Genomic DNA, 13,555 nt, shown 5'->3' with positions numbered 1-13,555 from the left:
GAAAAAGTGAGAGAGGAGAAAGGGGGGGGGAGAGAAGAGGAAGTTATGGAGAGAGTGCTGGCAGCATCAGCGACCACACAGTGAAGCAAGTCACTATGTTCTTCCGATGGCAGTCCTCCTCTCCTCTTGTCATGTTCTCATGAGCCCGTTGTCATGGTAAAGGCAGTCAAGCCTGCTGTACATAAAATATCCCACAGGCAGCTGTGTCTCTGATATTTTCCCTCCAGTCTTGTTGTGTGCTAGCTATTGTGATGACCTCTCATCCGTGTCTGTTGTTTGACTATTGTAATGTCGTTGTTGTTTAGGTTGAGTGCTTAAGGAGGCTGACCTCCTGTCCTACTATTCTTAATGTAGTCCAGAACGTTCATCTCCAGCCTAGGTGGATAGATTCATAGGGAGAGATACAGATTTCCGATTGTTATGAAAACTTGAAATCGGCCCTAATTAATCGGCTATTCCGATTAATCGGCCAACCTCTAATTTATATCCAAAAATCTCAGTTTACATAGGCACGTTATGTTCAGTAATGTTTTTCCTCCAAAACATCCGGTGATTTTGCAGAGAGCCACATCAATTTACAGAAATACTCATAATAAACATTGATAAAAGATACAAGTATTATACATGGAACTTTAGATAAACCTTTCCTTAATGCAACCGCTGTTTCAGATTTAAAAAAAACTTTACGGAAAAAGCACACCGTGCTATAATCTAAGTACAGCGCTCAGAGCCCAAACAAGCCATGAAGATATCCGCCATGTTGTGGAGTCAACAGATGTCAGAATAGCATTATAAATATTCACTTACCTTTGAGGATCTTCATCAGAATGCACTCCCAGGAATCCCAGTTCCACAATAAATGTTTGATTTGTTCCATAAAGTCCATAATTTATGTCCAAATACCTCCTTTTTGTTCACGCGTTCAGTACACAATCTAAACTCATGACGCGTGGGCAAGTCCATGCGAAAGTTCAGACAAAAAGTAATATTACAGTTCGTAGAAACATGTCAAACGAAGTATAGAATCAATCTTTAATAATGTTCCAACCGGATAATTCTTTTGTCTTCAGAAATGTAATGGAACGCAAGCTAACTCTCTCACGTGAACGTGCGCCTGGTCAGCTCATGGCACTCTGCCAGACCCATGACTCAAAGAGCTCTCATTCCCCCCTCCTTCACAGTAGAAGCATCAAACAAGGTTCTAAAGACTGTTGACATTTAGCAGAAGCCTTAGGAAGTGCAATATGACCAATATCCCACTGTATATTCAATAGGCGATGAGTTGAAAATCTACAAACCTCAGATTTCCCACTTCCTGGTTGGATTTTTTTCTCAGGTTTTTGCCTGCCATATGAGTTCTGTTATACTCACAGACATCATTCAAACAGTTTTAGAAACTTCATATAGTTTTCTATCCAAATCTACTAATAATATGCATATATTAGCAACTGGGACTGAGTAGCAAGCAGTTTACTCTGGGCACCTTATTCATCCAAGCTACTCAATACTGCCCCCAGCCATTAGAAGTTAAACAGTATGAATATTACACAAGTGCAATTGTGCTGGGAACAATGAAGGCCACTCTAAAATGTGCAATTTTGTCACACGTGTCAAGTTTTGTGGGAGCGTGCAGTTGGCATGCTGACAGCAGGAATGTCCACCAGAGTTGTTGCCAGAGAATTGAATTTTCATTTCCCTACCATAACCCAACTCCAACACTGTTTTAGATAATTTGGCAGTATGTCCAACCGGCCTCATAACTGCAGAACACGTGTGTGGGTGAGCAGTTTGCTGATGTCAACGTTGTGAACAGAGTGCCCCATGGGGCTATGGTATAGGCGGCCATAAGCTACAGGCAGTGGACACAATTGCATTTTATCGATGGCAATTTGAATGCACAGAGATTCCGTGTTGAGATCCTGAAGGCCCATTGTGCCATTCCTCCGCCACCATCACCTCATGTTTCAGCATGATAATGCATTGACCCATATCGCAAGGATCTGGACACAATTCCTGGAAGCTGAAAATGTCCCTGTTCTTCCATGGTATGCATACTCAGCAGACATGTCACCCACTGAGCATGTTTGGGATGCTTTGAATCGACGTGTGCGGCAGCGGTTTCCAGTTCCCAGATACTGACTGGTTTTCTGATCCACACCTCTACCTTTTTATTAAGGTATCTGTGACCAACAGATGCATATCTGTTTACCCAGTCACACGAAGTTCATAGATCTGGTCCTAATTCATTTATTTAAATTGACTGAGTTCCTCATATGAACAGTAACTCAGTAAAATATTTGTCTTGCGTTTTTGACTTTTGTTCAGTATACTAAATATACCCACCACCACCCGGGTCAGAACTGCTCATTGTGGTACTGTTCATCTGTGTTAAGCTCAGTAACACTGTTACACAACATCATGCCAGCTGCTGTTGATCCGTTCTCCTTTGCCCCGTTCTCTGTATTCTCTCGTTCTTTTCTTCACTTCATCACCTACCTCGCTTTTAACCTCTGGTACGGCTGTTCACTTCTCAACGACCTCTTGTCCAGTCATAGATCTTTGTTTCATTGAACTCTGGTGGGTTACCTATTAAAATGTTCATGTTGATAACTTCTCGCTATATTACTGTCTCCTAGCATTCCTCTACTCTGCCTGTCTGTTGTAAACCTCTTGACTCTGTGCTGTTCTGTCCATACGTTACTGTACTGTAGCTCCACTCTACGATGGGGCTCAACAAGGACCACAGAGGCCATAGCAGGACCTACAACTCGCGAGTAACTACCTCTCCCTCTCCCTCTCTCTCTCTCTCTCTCTCTCTCTCTCTCTCTCTCTCAATCTTTCACTCTCTCGTTCAGTTGCATTCTATGTATTCTTGTAACATACATGTTCTCCTTTGAGAAGCTGTATGGTGTGCTGGTGGATTCTGGGGATTTTCAGTTCCGGTCCGTTCTCTAGTCGTCTTTTTCTCTCTGCTCATACTCCGTTCTTTTCTCCATTTAGATGCCGTGTGTCGTCCGTTCTTTTCTCCATTTAGATGCCGTGTGTCCTCCGTTCTTTTCTCCATTTAGATGCCGTGTGTCCTCCGTTCTTTTCTCCATTTAGATGCCGTGTGTCCTCCGTTCTTTTCTCCATTTAGATGCCGTGTGTCCTCCGTTCTTTTCTCCATTTAGATGCCGTGTATCCTCCGTTCTTTTCTCCATTTAGATGCCGTGTGTCCTCCGTTCTTTTCTCCATTTAGATGCCGTGTGTCCTCCGTTCTTTTCTCCATTTAGATGCCGTGTAATGATGTTTCTGACTGTGTTGGTGTGTCAGTAGTGCTGGTCCTTTTTGATTTGTGGTTGGTTAGTTGGTTCTTTGATCTTGGTCATACTGTATGTACTGCAGTAGAGAGGATCTCATACTGTCTGTTGCACCAGACCCTAGCTAGCCCATGTGCCACTGTACCCCTAGGCCAGGGGCTTGGGTGTCAGAGGTTCCAGCTAGGGGTTCCTACATACTTTGGGGCGGCAGGTAGCCTAGTGGTTAGAGCGTTGGACTAGTAACTGAAAGGTTGCTAGATCGAATCCCTGAGCTGACAAGGTAATAAAATATGTTGTTCTTCCTCTGAACAAGGCAGTTAACCCACTGTTCCTAGGCTGTCATTGAAAATAAGAATTTGTTCTTAACTGACTTGCCTAGTTTAATAAAGGTAAATAAATAATACTGCAGTGTTATATGCACCTGGGGGGACAGTGGCATATGGATTAGGACAGCCTTACTACTGAGATGTGAAGTGAATTACACCTCCAAAAGCAACTGTAAGCCAAGCCTGAAACCCTAGGACCTAACCCCACCCTTACCATCCCCACCTCCCTTCCTCCTACCCCATACACATGCTCTGCTCGGCCACTCTAAACCACTATCCTTGGCTTGAGATCCTCATCTTATCTATTATTAATTGCCATTCATGTTCTGAAGATTGTTTGATTGTGGTTGTCTTTATGTTCTGCATTAGTAGCTGGATGTGTAGATGGCCATTCCAATCTGTTGAAGCCAGTGTGTGGAGTGATTTGATCCTTTTGTGGTTTCACCTCAACCATGTCTTTCTCTCTTCTTCCTCCATTTCTTCTTTCTCTATCTCTATCTGTCTGTAGGTTCAGTCACGGTGTGGCAGCAAAGAGAACATCCTGAGAGCTAGTAAGTTATTTTATTGAGAGTTTTCTCTGTAGCTGTGTGAGAGAGGGTGTGAGAGTGTGTGTGTACGCTCACATGCGTGTTTGTGTGAATGTGAAAGGTGACTATTCTCTACGTCACACTCCTCCTGTCTCTCTCTCTTTCTCTCTCTCTGTCCATCAGGTCACAGTGCAGTGGACATCACCAAGGTGGCCCGCCGGCACCGCATGTCTCCCTTCCCCCTCACCTCCATGGATAAGGCCTTCATCACTGTACTGGAGATGACCCCTGTGCTCGGCACTGAGATCATCAACTACAGAGGTGGGTCAGAAAGATGGACTGACTGACAGAAAGAGAGATAGAGGGACAGACAGAAAGATAGACTGACAGACAGACGGAGGGACAGACAGACAGGCAGACAGACAAACAGACGGACAGAAAGCTCAGTCATACCCGCGTCACTGGACACGCCTTTCTTTCAACCCCTAACATCAGTCATACTGCACACTGGGCCTTCACTACTGTCTGTAGTTTACTACTGTCTGTAGTACTCTGTCTGTAGGACTGTCTGTAGCACTTTCTGTCTCTCTGTCTGTAGTACTGATGGCTGTATGTCTGTAGTACTGTCTGTCTGTCTGTTTGTAGTACTGTTTGTCTATCTCTGTCTGTGGTACTGTATGTCTGTCTGTATGTCTGTCTATAATTCTGAAGTTCTGTATGTCTGTCTATCAGTATGTAGTACTGTCTGTCTGTCTGTCTGTCTGTCTGTCTGTCTGTCTGTCTGTCTGTCTGTCTGTCTGTGTCTGTCTGTCGTGATGTCTGTCTGTCGTGATGTCTGTATGTCTGTCTATCAGTCAGTCAGTCTGTCAGTCAGTCAGTCAGTCAGTCTGTCTGTCTGTCTGTCTGTCTGTCTGTCTGTCTGTCTGTCTGTCTGTCTGTCTGTCTGTCTGTCTGTCTGTAGTGCTGTCTGTCTGTCTCATATGCGTGGTGAGCCCATGATGTTTCTGTTCCTACAGCTGTTCCACCTGACCCAGATGCTCTCCATTCCACCCTGTCTATTGGTCTGTCTGAGTCCCCGCCTACCTGCCTGTTATCATCTCTTGTTGGCTTGATGATTGTTTATTGATTGCACACGACTCTTGATTGTTGCGTAGCTAGCCAATTAACAGCACTCACCACCTAACCATCCAAACCTTTGGGCAAGGGAGTCCCCCAGACCCCACATTGATGGTCCAGGTATTGACTTCACATAGGTCAACTTCAGGTGCTTAGGCTGCTTGTTTACACTAAGTGAGCTGTAGTTTATAAAGACATACTTGCCAGTACATTTTACACCATAGATAGATGTCTGTAAACTAGCTTCAGATAGCATTAGCCTAGTGGTTAGAGCATTGGACTAGTAACCAAAAGGTTGCTAGATCAAATCCCGAGCTGACAAGGAAGAAATCTGTCGTTCTGCCCCTGAACAAGGCAGTTAACCCACTGTTCCTCGGCCGTCATTGGAAATAAGAATTTGTTCTTATCTGACTTGCCTAGTTAAATAAAGGTTCAATTTAAAAAAAAAATGGCTTTCTAGAAGAGGGAACATTATCATACATAACAGTGTCATGGCTCTCTAGAAGAGGGAACATTATCATACATAACATTATCATGGCTTTCTAGAAGAGGGAACATTATCATACATAACATTATCATGGCTCTCTAGAAGAGGGAACATTATCATACATAACATTGTCATGGCTTTCTAGAAGAGGGAACATTATCATACATAACATTATCATGGCTCTCTAGAATAGGGAACATTATCATACATAACATTATCATGGCTCTCTAGAAGAGGGAACATTATCATACATAATATTATCATGGCTCTCTAGAATAGGGAACATTATCATACATAACATTATCATGGCTCTCTAGAATAGGGAAAATTATCATACAAAACAGTATCATGGCTCTCTAGAAAAGGAACATTATCATACATAACATTATCATGGCTCTCTAGAAGAGGGAACATTATCATACATAACATTGTCATGGCTTTCTAGAAGAGGGAACATTATCATACATAACATTATCATGGCTCTCTAGAATAGGGAACATTATCATACATAACATTATCATGGCTCTCTAGAAGAGGGAACATTATCACCCATACATAAGTCCAGAATGATAACCAGGTCCATAATGTATTTCTGTCTCCATCCATCTTGTTCTTTTCTCTGCCAACACTGACTGAGAGCAGTGTCTTGTCCTTTGCATATTGAATGACTATCATGGCCAAATTCCCCTTGCTGCCTCCAGTGTGTTACTGTTGGGTATATTTATGGCTTCTGTTCTGTGTCTCTGGCTTCTGTTCTGTGGCTTCTGTTCTGTGCCTGTGTCTTCTGTTCTGTGCCTGTGGCTTCTGTTCTGTGCCTGTGTCTTCTGTTCTGTGTCTGTGGCTTCTGTTCTGTGTCTATGTGTTCTGTTCTGTGTCTATGTGTCTGTGGCTTCTGTTCTGTGTCTATGTGTTCTGTCCTGTGTCTATGTGTTCTGTCCTGTGTCTATGTGTTCTGTTCTGTGTCTATGTGTTCTGTCCTGTGTCTATGTGTTCTGTTCTGTATCTATGTGTTCTGTCCTGTGTCTGTGTTCTGTTCTGTGTCTATGTGTCTGTGGCTTCTGTTCTGTGTCTATGTGTTCTGTCCTGTGTCTATGTGTTCTGTCCTGTGTCTTTGTGTTCTGTCCTGTGTCTATGTGTTCTGTTCTGTGTCTATGTGTTCTGTTCTGTATCTATGTGTTCTGTCCTGTGTCTATGTGTTCTGTGTCTGTGTTCTGTTCTGTGTCTATGTGTTCTGTCCTGTGTCTATGTGTTCTGTCCTGTGTCTATGTGTTCTGTTCTGTGTCTATGTGTTCTGTCCTGTGTCTATGTGTTCTGTTCTGTGTCTATGTGTTCTGTTCTGTGTCTATGTGTTCTGTCCTGTGTCTATGTGTTCTGTCCTGTGTCTATGTGTTCTGTTCTGTGTCTATGTGTTCTGTTCTGTGTCTATGTGTTCTGTTCTGTGTCTATGTGTTCTGTTCTGTGTCTATGTGTTCTGTTCTGTGTCTATGTGTTCTGTTCTGTGTCTATGTGTCTGTGGCTTCTGTTCTGTGTCTGTGTTCTGTCCTGTGTCTATGTGTTCTGTCCTGTGTCTATGTGTTCTGTTCTGTTCTGTGTCAATGGAAGGGGGTGTACAGTGCTACAGTATGGCTGGCTTGTGCCTTCGGAAAGTATTCAGACCCCTTGACTTTTTCCACATTTTGTTGAGTTACAGCCTTATTCTAAATTGTATTAAATAAATAAATCATCTCAGCAATCTACACACAATACCCCAAAATGACAAACGCAAATGTATTAAAAATAAAAAGCAGATACCTTATTTACATAATTATTCAGACTCTTTGCTATGAGACTCAAAATTGAGTTCAGGTGCATCTTGTTTCCATTGGTCATCCTTGAGATGTTTCTACAACTTGATTGGAGTCCACCTGTGGTAAATCCAATTGATTGGACATGATTTGAAAGGGCACACACCTCTCTATATAAGGTCTCACAGTTGACAGTGCATGTCAGATCAAAAACCAAGCCATGAGGTTGAAGGAATTCTCTGTAGAGCTCAGAGACAGAATTGTGTCGAGGCACAGATCTGGGGAAGGGTGCCAAAACATTTCTGCAGCGTTGGAGGTCCCCAAGAACACAGTGGCCTCTGTTATTCTTAAATTTAAGAAGTTTGGAACCACCAAGACTCTTCCTAGAGCTGGCCGCCCGGCCAAACTGAGCAATCGGGGGAGAAGCCCCTTGGTCAGGGAGGTGACCAAGAACCTGATGGTCACTCTGACAGAGCTCTAGAGTTCCTCTTTGGAGATGGGAGAACCTTCCAGAAGGACAACCATCACTGCAGCACTCCACCAACCAGGTCTTTATGGTAGAGTGGCCAGACAGAAGCCACTCCTCAGTAAATGACAGCCCGCTTGGAGTTTGCCAAAAGGCACCTAAAGACCCTCTGGTCTGATGAAATCAAGATTGAACTCTTTGGCCTGGATGCCAAACGTCACATCTGGTAGAGACCTGGCACCATCCCTATGGTGAAGCATGGTGGTGGCAGCATCATGCTGTGGGGATGTTTTTCAGCAGCATGAACTGGGAGACTAGTCAGGATCGAGGGAAAGATGAAAGGAGCAATGTACAGAGAGAGCCTTGATGAAAACCTCCTCCAGAGCGCTCAGGACCTCAGACTGGGGCGAAGGTTCACCTTCCAACAGGACAACGACCCTAAGCACACAGCCAAGACAACGCAGGAGTGGCTTCAGGACAAGTCTCTGAATATCCTTGAGATGTCCAGCCAGAACCTGGACTTGAACCCGATCGAACATCTCTGGAGAGACCTGAAAATAGCTGTGCGGCAATGCTCCCCATCCAACCTGACAGAGCTTGAGAGGATCTGCAGAGAAGAATGGGAGAAACTCTCCAAACACAGGTGTGCCAAGCTTGTAGCGTCGTTCTCAAGAAGACTCGATGCTGTCAAAGGTGCTTCAACAAAGTACTTGAGTAAAGGGTATGAATACTTATGTAAATGTTATATTTCATTTTTTTATGTTTTATAAATTAGCTTTGTTTCTAAAAACCTGTTTTTGCTTTGTCATTATGGGGTATTGTATGATTGATGAGGGAAAAAAAGTATTTAGTCAATTTTAGAATATGGCTGTAAAGTAACAAAAAGTGGAAAAAGTCAAAGGGTCTGAATACTTTCCAAAGGCACTGTATTGGGGGTGGTTGAGGAAATGTAGAATGTGTATAATCAACAACAACAGACCATAACCTGCGCAGCCCCCGGCAGACCTCGGTGGAGCAGACTCCGTTAAGCCCGTTAGGCCCCTGAGTGGCGCGGACTGTAAAAAGCCCCCTTACCTTATCTCTGCCACAGCCACAAGAGGAGCGCCAAAGCAGGAGAGGAGAGCCGGGGGCTTGGCTGGGGTCCTGGGTGCCAATCATGTTAATGCCTCCTCCCTGCCACCCTGGCATCACACAGATCAGTGATGTCATTGGTGACGTCATGGGTGATGCCATGCCTCCCTCCTCTCCAACTCGACACCACCACCCTACTGAAAACAAAGCAAAAAAACACCACCACCACACTAAAAACAAAACACAAAACACAAAAACAACCCCACCCCACTGAAAACAAAACACAAAAACAACCCCACCCCACTGAAAACAAAACACAAAAACAACCCCACCCCACTGAAAACAAAACACAAAACACAAAAACAACAACACCCCACTGAAAACAAAACACAAAAACAACACCACCCCACTGAAAACAAAACACAAAAACAACCCCACCCCACTGAAAACAAAACACAAAAACAACCCCACCCCACTGAAAACAAAACACAAAACACAAAAACACCACCCCATTGAAAACAAAACACAAAAACAACACCACCCCACTGAAAACAAAACACAAAAACAACACCACCCCACTGAAAACAAAACACAAAACACAAAAACAACACCACCCCACTGAAAACAAAACACAAAAACAACCCCACCCCACTGAAAACAAAACACAAAAACAACCCCACCCCACTGAAAACAAATCACAAAAACAACACCACCCCACTGAAAACAAAACACAAAACACAAAAACAACACCACCCCACTGAAAACAAAACACAAAAACAACCCCACCCCACTGAAAACAAAACACAAAAACAACCCCACCCCACTGAAAACAAATCACAAAAACAACCCCACCCCACTGAAAACAAAACACAAAACACAAAAACAACACCACCCCACTGAAAACAAAACACAAAAACAACACCACCCCACTGAAAACAAAACACAAAACACAAAAACAACACCACCCCACTGAAAACAAAACACAAAACACAAAAACAACAACACCCCACTGAAAACAAAACACAAAACACAAAAACAACCCCACCCCACTGAAAACAAAACACAAAACACAAAAACAACACCACCCCAATGAAAACAAAACACAAAAACAACACCACCCCACTGAAAACAAAAAACAAAACACAAAAACAACCCCACCCCACTGAAAACAAAACACAAAAACAATACCACCCCACTGAAAAAAACAACACTGCCCCACTGAAAAAAACAACACTGCCCCACTGAAAAAAACAACACTGCCCCACTGAAAAAAACAACACTGCCCCACTGAAAAACAACAACACTGCCCCACTGAAAAAAAGAACAACACTGCCCCACTGAAAAAAAGAACAACACCACCCCACTGAGAGAAAAAAACCCTGCCCCACTGAAAAAAAATGCAAAAAAACACCACCCCACTGAAAAAAATGATAAGAAACACCACCCCATTGAGAGAATAAAACACTGCCCCACTGGAAAAAAAACAATATAACTTCACCGCCCCAGTGAAAAAAACAACAACACCACCCCACTGCCTGCCCCGATTGCCCACTGCCCAGGCCGTGGCAGACATGGTCTCTGTTGGGTGTCTTGGGGATACACAACCAGGGGACACAGGAGGGGCTCCAGTGTCCTGTCTCTTCACTCCACCTGGTCAGTTCACCTCCTGACCGCTAAGGGGCGATAGAAGACCTCAGGCCTGGCCCATGGGCTGCTACTGTTACTAGTCCATTGCTATTGAATCTGTTGCATGACCTGGCTTCTAGCATCACCCTGGCTGCTCATCCATTGTTCTTTACAAATGCTGTTTTGAATTAAAAAGAACACTGAAGAAGGCTCTGAAGCTGAAATGTCTGTGTATTCTATCCCAGATGCAGTGAAAATATTCCCAAAAATTGAATAATGAAGTAACCTTTATGCAAAGTTTTTGGGAGTGCGAAACCATTACACCTTTTTGTTTGTGTGAATTGGCGGGTTTACGCCCCAGACAAGCTTCTGGGAGAGCGCCATAGTTCTCTTTTGATTTGCTAGCAACACCCACCCACTATGCTCCTCATATTACATTAGTATTCTACATTTATGGAGGAAGTTTCACCCTGATGTCCTTAGCAGTTCAGTCCATGCCCAGTTCCTGCACCATGTTAGAAGAACTCAGAAGGAGTTTGTAATGTAAACATTTATGTAAATGATTATTGAACAGCACACACCTCTTAACCACCTCCCAACCATCCAAACCTTTGGGCAAATCCCCTAGAACTCACATTGATGGGTCCAGGTTTTGACTTCACATAGGCCAACTTCAGGTGCTTAGAGACATAGTTCTCGCTTTCTCTCTCTCTCCCTCTCATTCACTTTCTTTATCTTTCTCTCTGTCGGCCATGAGAGGTGTGAGTGACCCAGTTCTGGGAGCGTTGCCTATGTTGTCATGTTCCATTCTCCGTCATCTGCTTATGCCACATCCGCCTGGCGCCGGGACGCAGTCCGATACGGGAGGCAGCCAACCAATCAGGCTTTAGCGAGCAAGGGGCAGGAAGGAACAAACACTCTTTGTGACAGGGACACTTACCTCACTAACGTAACAAAAAAACACATTCGGGGAGGTGACAATACAATAATTCACTTAACGGCCAGGTCGCAGTTGTAAATGAGAACTTGTTCTCAACTGGCTTACCTGGTTAAATAAAGGTGAAATACATTTTTTTTTAAACCAAAGGTCTTCAAAGTGACAATTTGACCTCACCAGTAGACTTACTGTATGACCGTGATCAACAGTTGTTGTATGTCACCTGGGGTGGTCTAGCAGTTTGAGTCACACCCACTGTCCTTTGAAAACCGTTTCTCCCAACTTTTCTGTCACTCTTTAACTGGTCTCTGAAAGAAAACATTGGGTGTAGGGTGTGTGGATACAGTTGAGCATCACTCACACAGTGAGCTAGTGCATCGCAATGAGCCATACGCTCTCTGAGACCAACCCAACGTAAATATGGGCAATAGTGTACTGTCACCGCTGGTCACATGCTGTTCACACTTTCCGATGGCAGTTAAGTTGTGGACTCGGGTTACTTTGCAAAGTGCTATTTTGTCTTGCTGGTTAATATAACGTTCAAATGAACACCTAAAAGATCGATGGGCCCGTAGAGCGATGAAAGAGATTGGATATACATTTTAAACTGAATTGAAAAGGTGGAGGCTGTGTGTGTAGCAGAATGGTGTTTTAAGAATCACTATGTTGGTTGTAAAACTATCTGAGGTGTCTTTCTCTCTCTCTCTCACACACACACACACACACACACACACACACACACACACACACACACACACACACACACACACACACACACACACACACACACACACACGGACTGTGTCTCATGGTGACATATTGAAGAATACTGATGAATAAAACAAGTCCAGAAGAAGCTTGTGTTTTGGGTTGTTCAACAGGGCCAGTGTACACCATGCATCTGTCTGTCTTCAACAGGGCCAGTGTACACCATGCATCTGTCTGTCTTCAACAGGGCCAGTGTACACCATGCATCTGTCTGTCTTCAACAGGGCCAGTGTACACCATGCATCTGTCTGTCTTCCACAGGGCCAGTGTACACCATGCATCTGTCTGTCTTCAACAGGGCCAGTGTACACCATGCATCTGTCTGTCTTCAACAGGGCCAGTGTATACCATGCATCTGTCTGTCTTCCACAGGGCCAGTGTACACCATGCATCTGTCTGTCTTCAACAGGGCCAGTGTACACCATGCATCTGTCTGTCTTCAACAGGGCCAGTGTATACCATGCATCTGTCTGTCTTCCACAGGGCCAGTGTACACCATGCATCTGTCTGTCTTCAACAGGGCCAGTGTACACCATGCATCTGTCTGTCTTCAACAGGGCCAGTGTACACCATGCATCTGTCTGTCTTCCACAGGGCCAGTGTACACCATGCATCTGTCTGTCCTCTAATTAAGTAATTAGGCCCGAGGAGGTGTGGTATAGGGGCGGCAGGTAGCCTAGTGGTTAGAGCGTTGGGCTAGGAACTGAAAGGTTGCTAGATCGACAAGGTAAAAATCTGTCGTTCTGCCCCTGAACAAGGCAGTTAACCCACTGTTCCTAGGCCATCATTGAAAATAAGAATTTGTTCTTAACTGACTTGCCTAGTTAAATAAAGGTAAAATATATATATTTTTTAAATATGGCCAACATAGCACGGCTAAGGGTTGTTCTTACGCACAACGGAGTGCCTGGACACAGCCGTTAAGTGTGGTATATTGGCTATATATCGCAAGCCCTGAGGTGCCTTATTGCTATTATAAACTGCTAATCAACGTAATTAGAGCAGTAAAAATAAATATTTTGTCATGGTCTGATATAGCATGGCTGTCAGCCAATCAGTATTCAGGGCTCGAACCACCCAGTTTCTAATGGTGAGGGTGTAGTGGGGGTATTTTATGTTGCCCCTCTCTTTGTTGCTCCTAATATTCT

At 44.0% G+C, this 13,555-nt stretch overlaps 1 protein-coding gene across 11 annotated transcripts in view; it reads left to right on the top strand.

Annotated features, from left to right (window-relative positions):
* Nucleotides 1-13,555, top strand: part of LOC129812827 (gephyrin-like) — a 133,098-nt gene that overhangs the window by 94,905 nt on the left and 24,638 nt on the right. For all 11 annotated transcript variants that reach the window (XM_055864726.1, XM_055864725.1, XM_055864728.1 and 8 more), the window contains 2 exons: nucleotides 4,134-4,176; nucleotides 4,336-4,473. In XM_055864726.1, the coding sequence (XP_055720701.1) occupies nucleotides 4,134-4,176; nucleotides 4,336-4,473 (181 nt within the window). The remainder of the gene's footprint in view (nucleotides 1-4,133; nucleotides 4,177-4,335; nucleotides 4,474-13,555) is intronic.

The sequence above is a fragment of the Salvelinus fontinalis genome, chromosome 16 (genome assembly GCF_029448725.1).
Source record: "Salvelinus fontinalis isolate EN_2023a chromosome 16, ASM2944872v1, whole genome shotgun sequence".
Classification (NCBI taxonomy): Eukaryota; Metazoa; Chordata; class Actinopteri; order Salmoniformes; family Salmonidae; genus Salvelinus; species Salvelinus fontinalis.
This window is presented reverse-complemented; position numbering and strand designations above follow the sequence as displayed.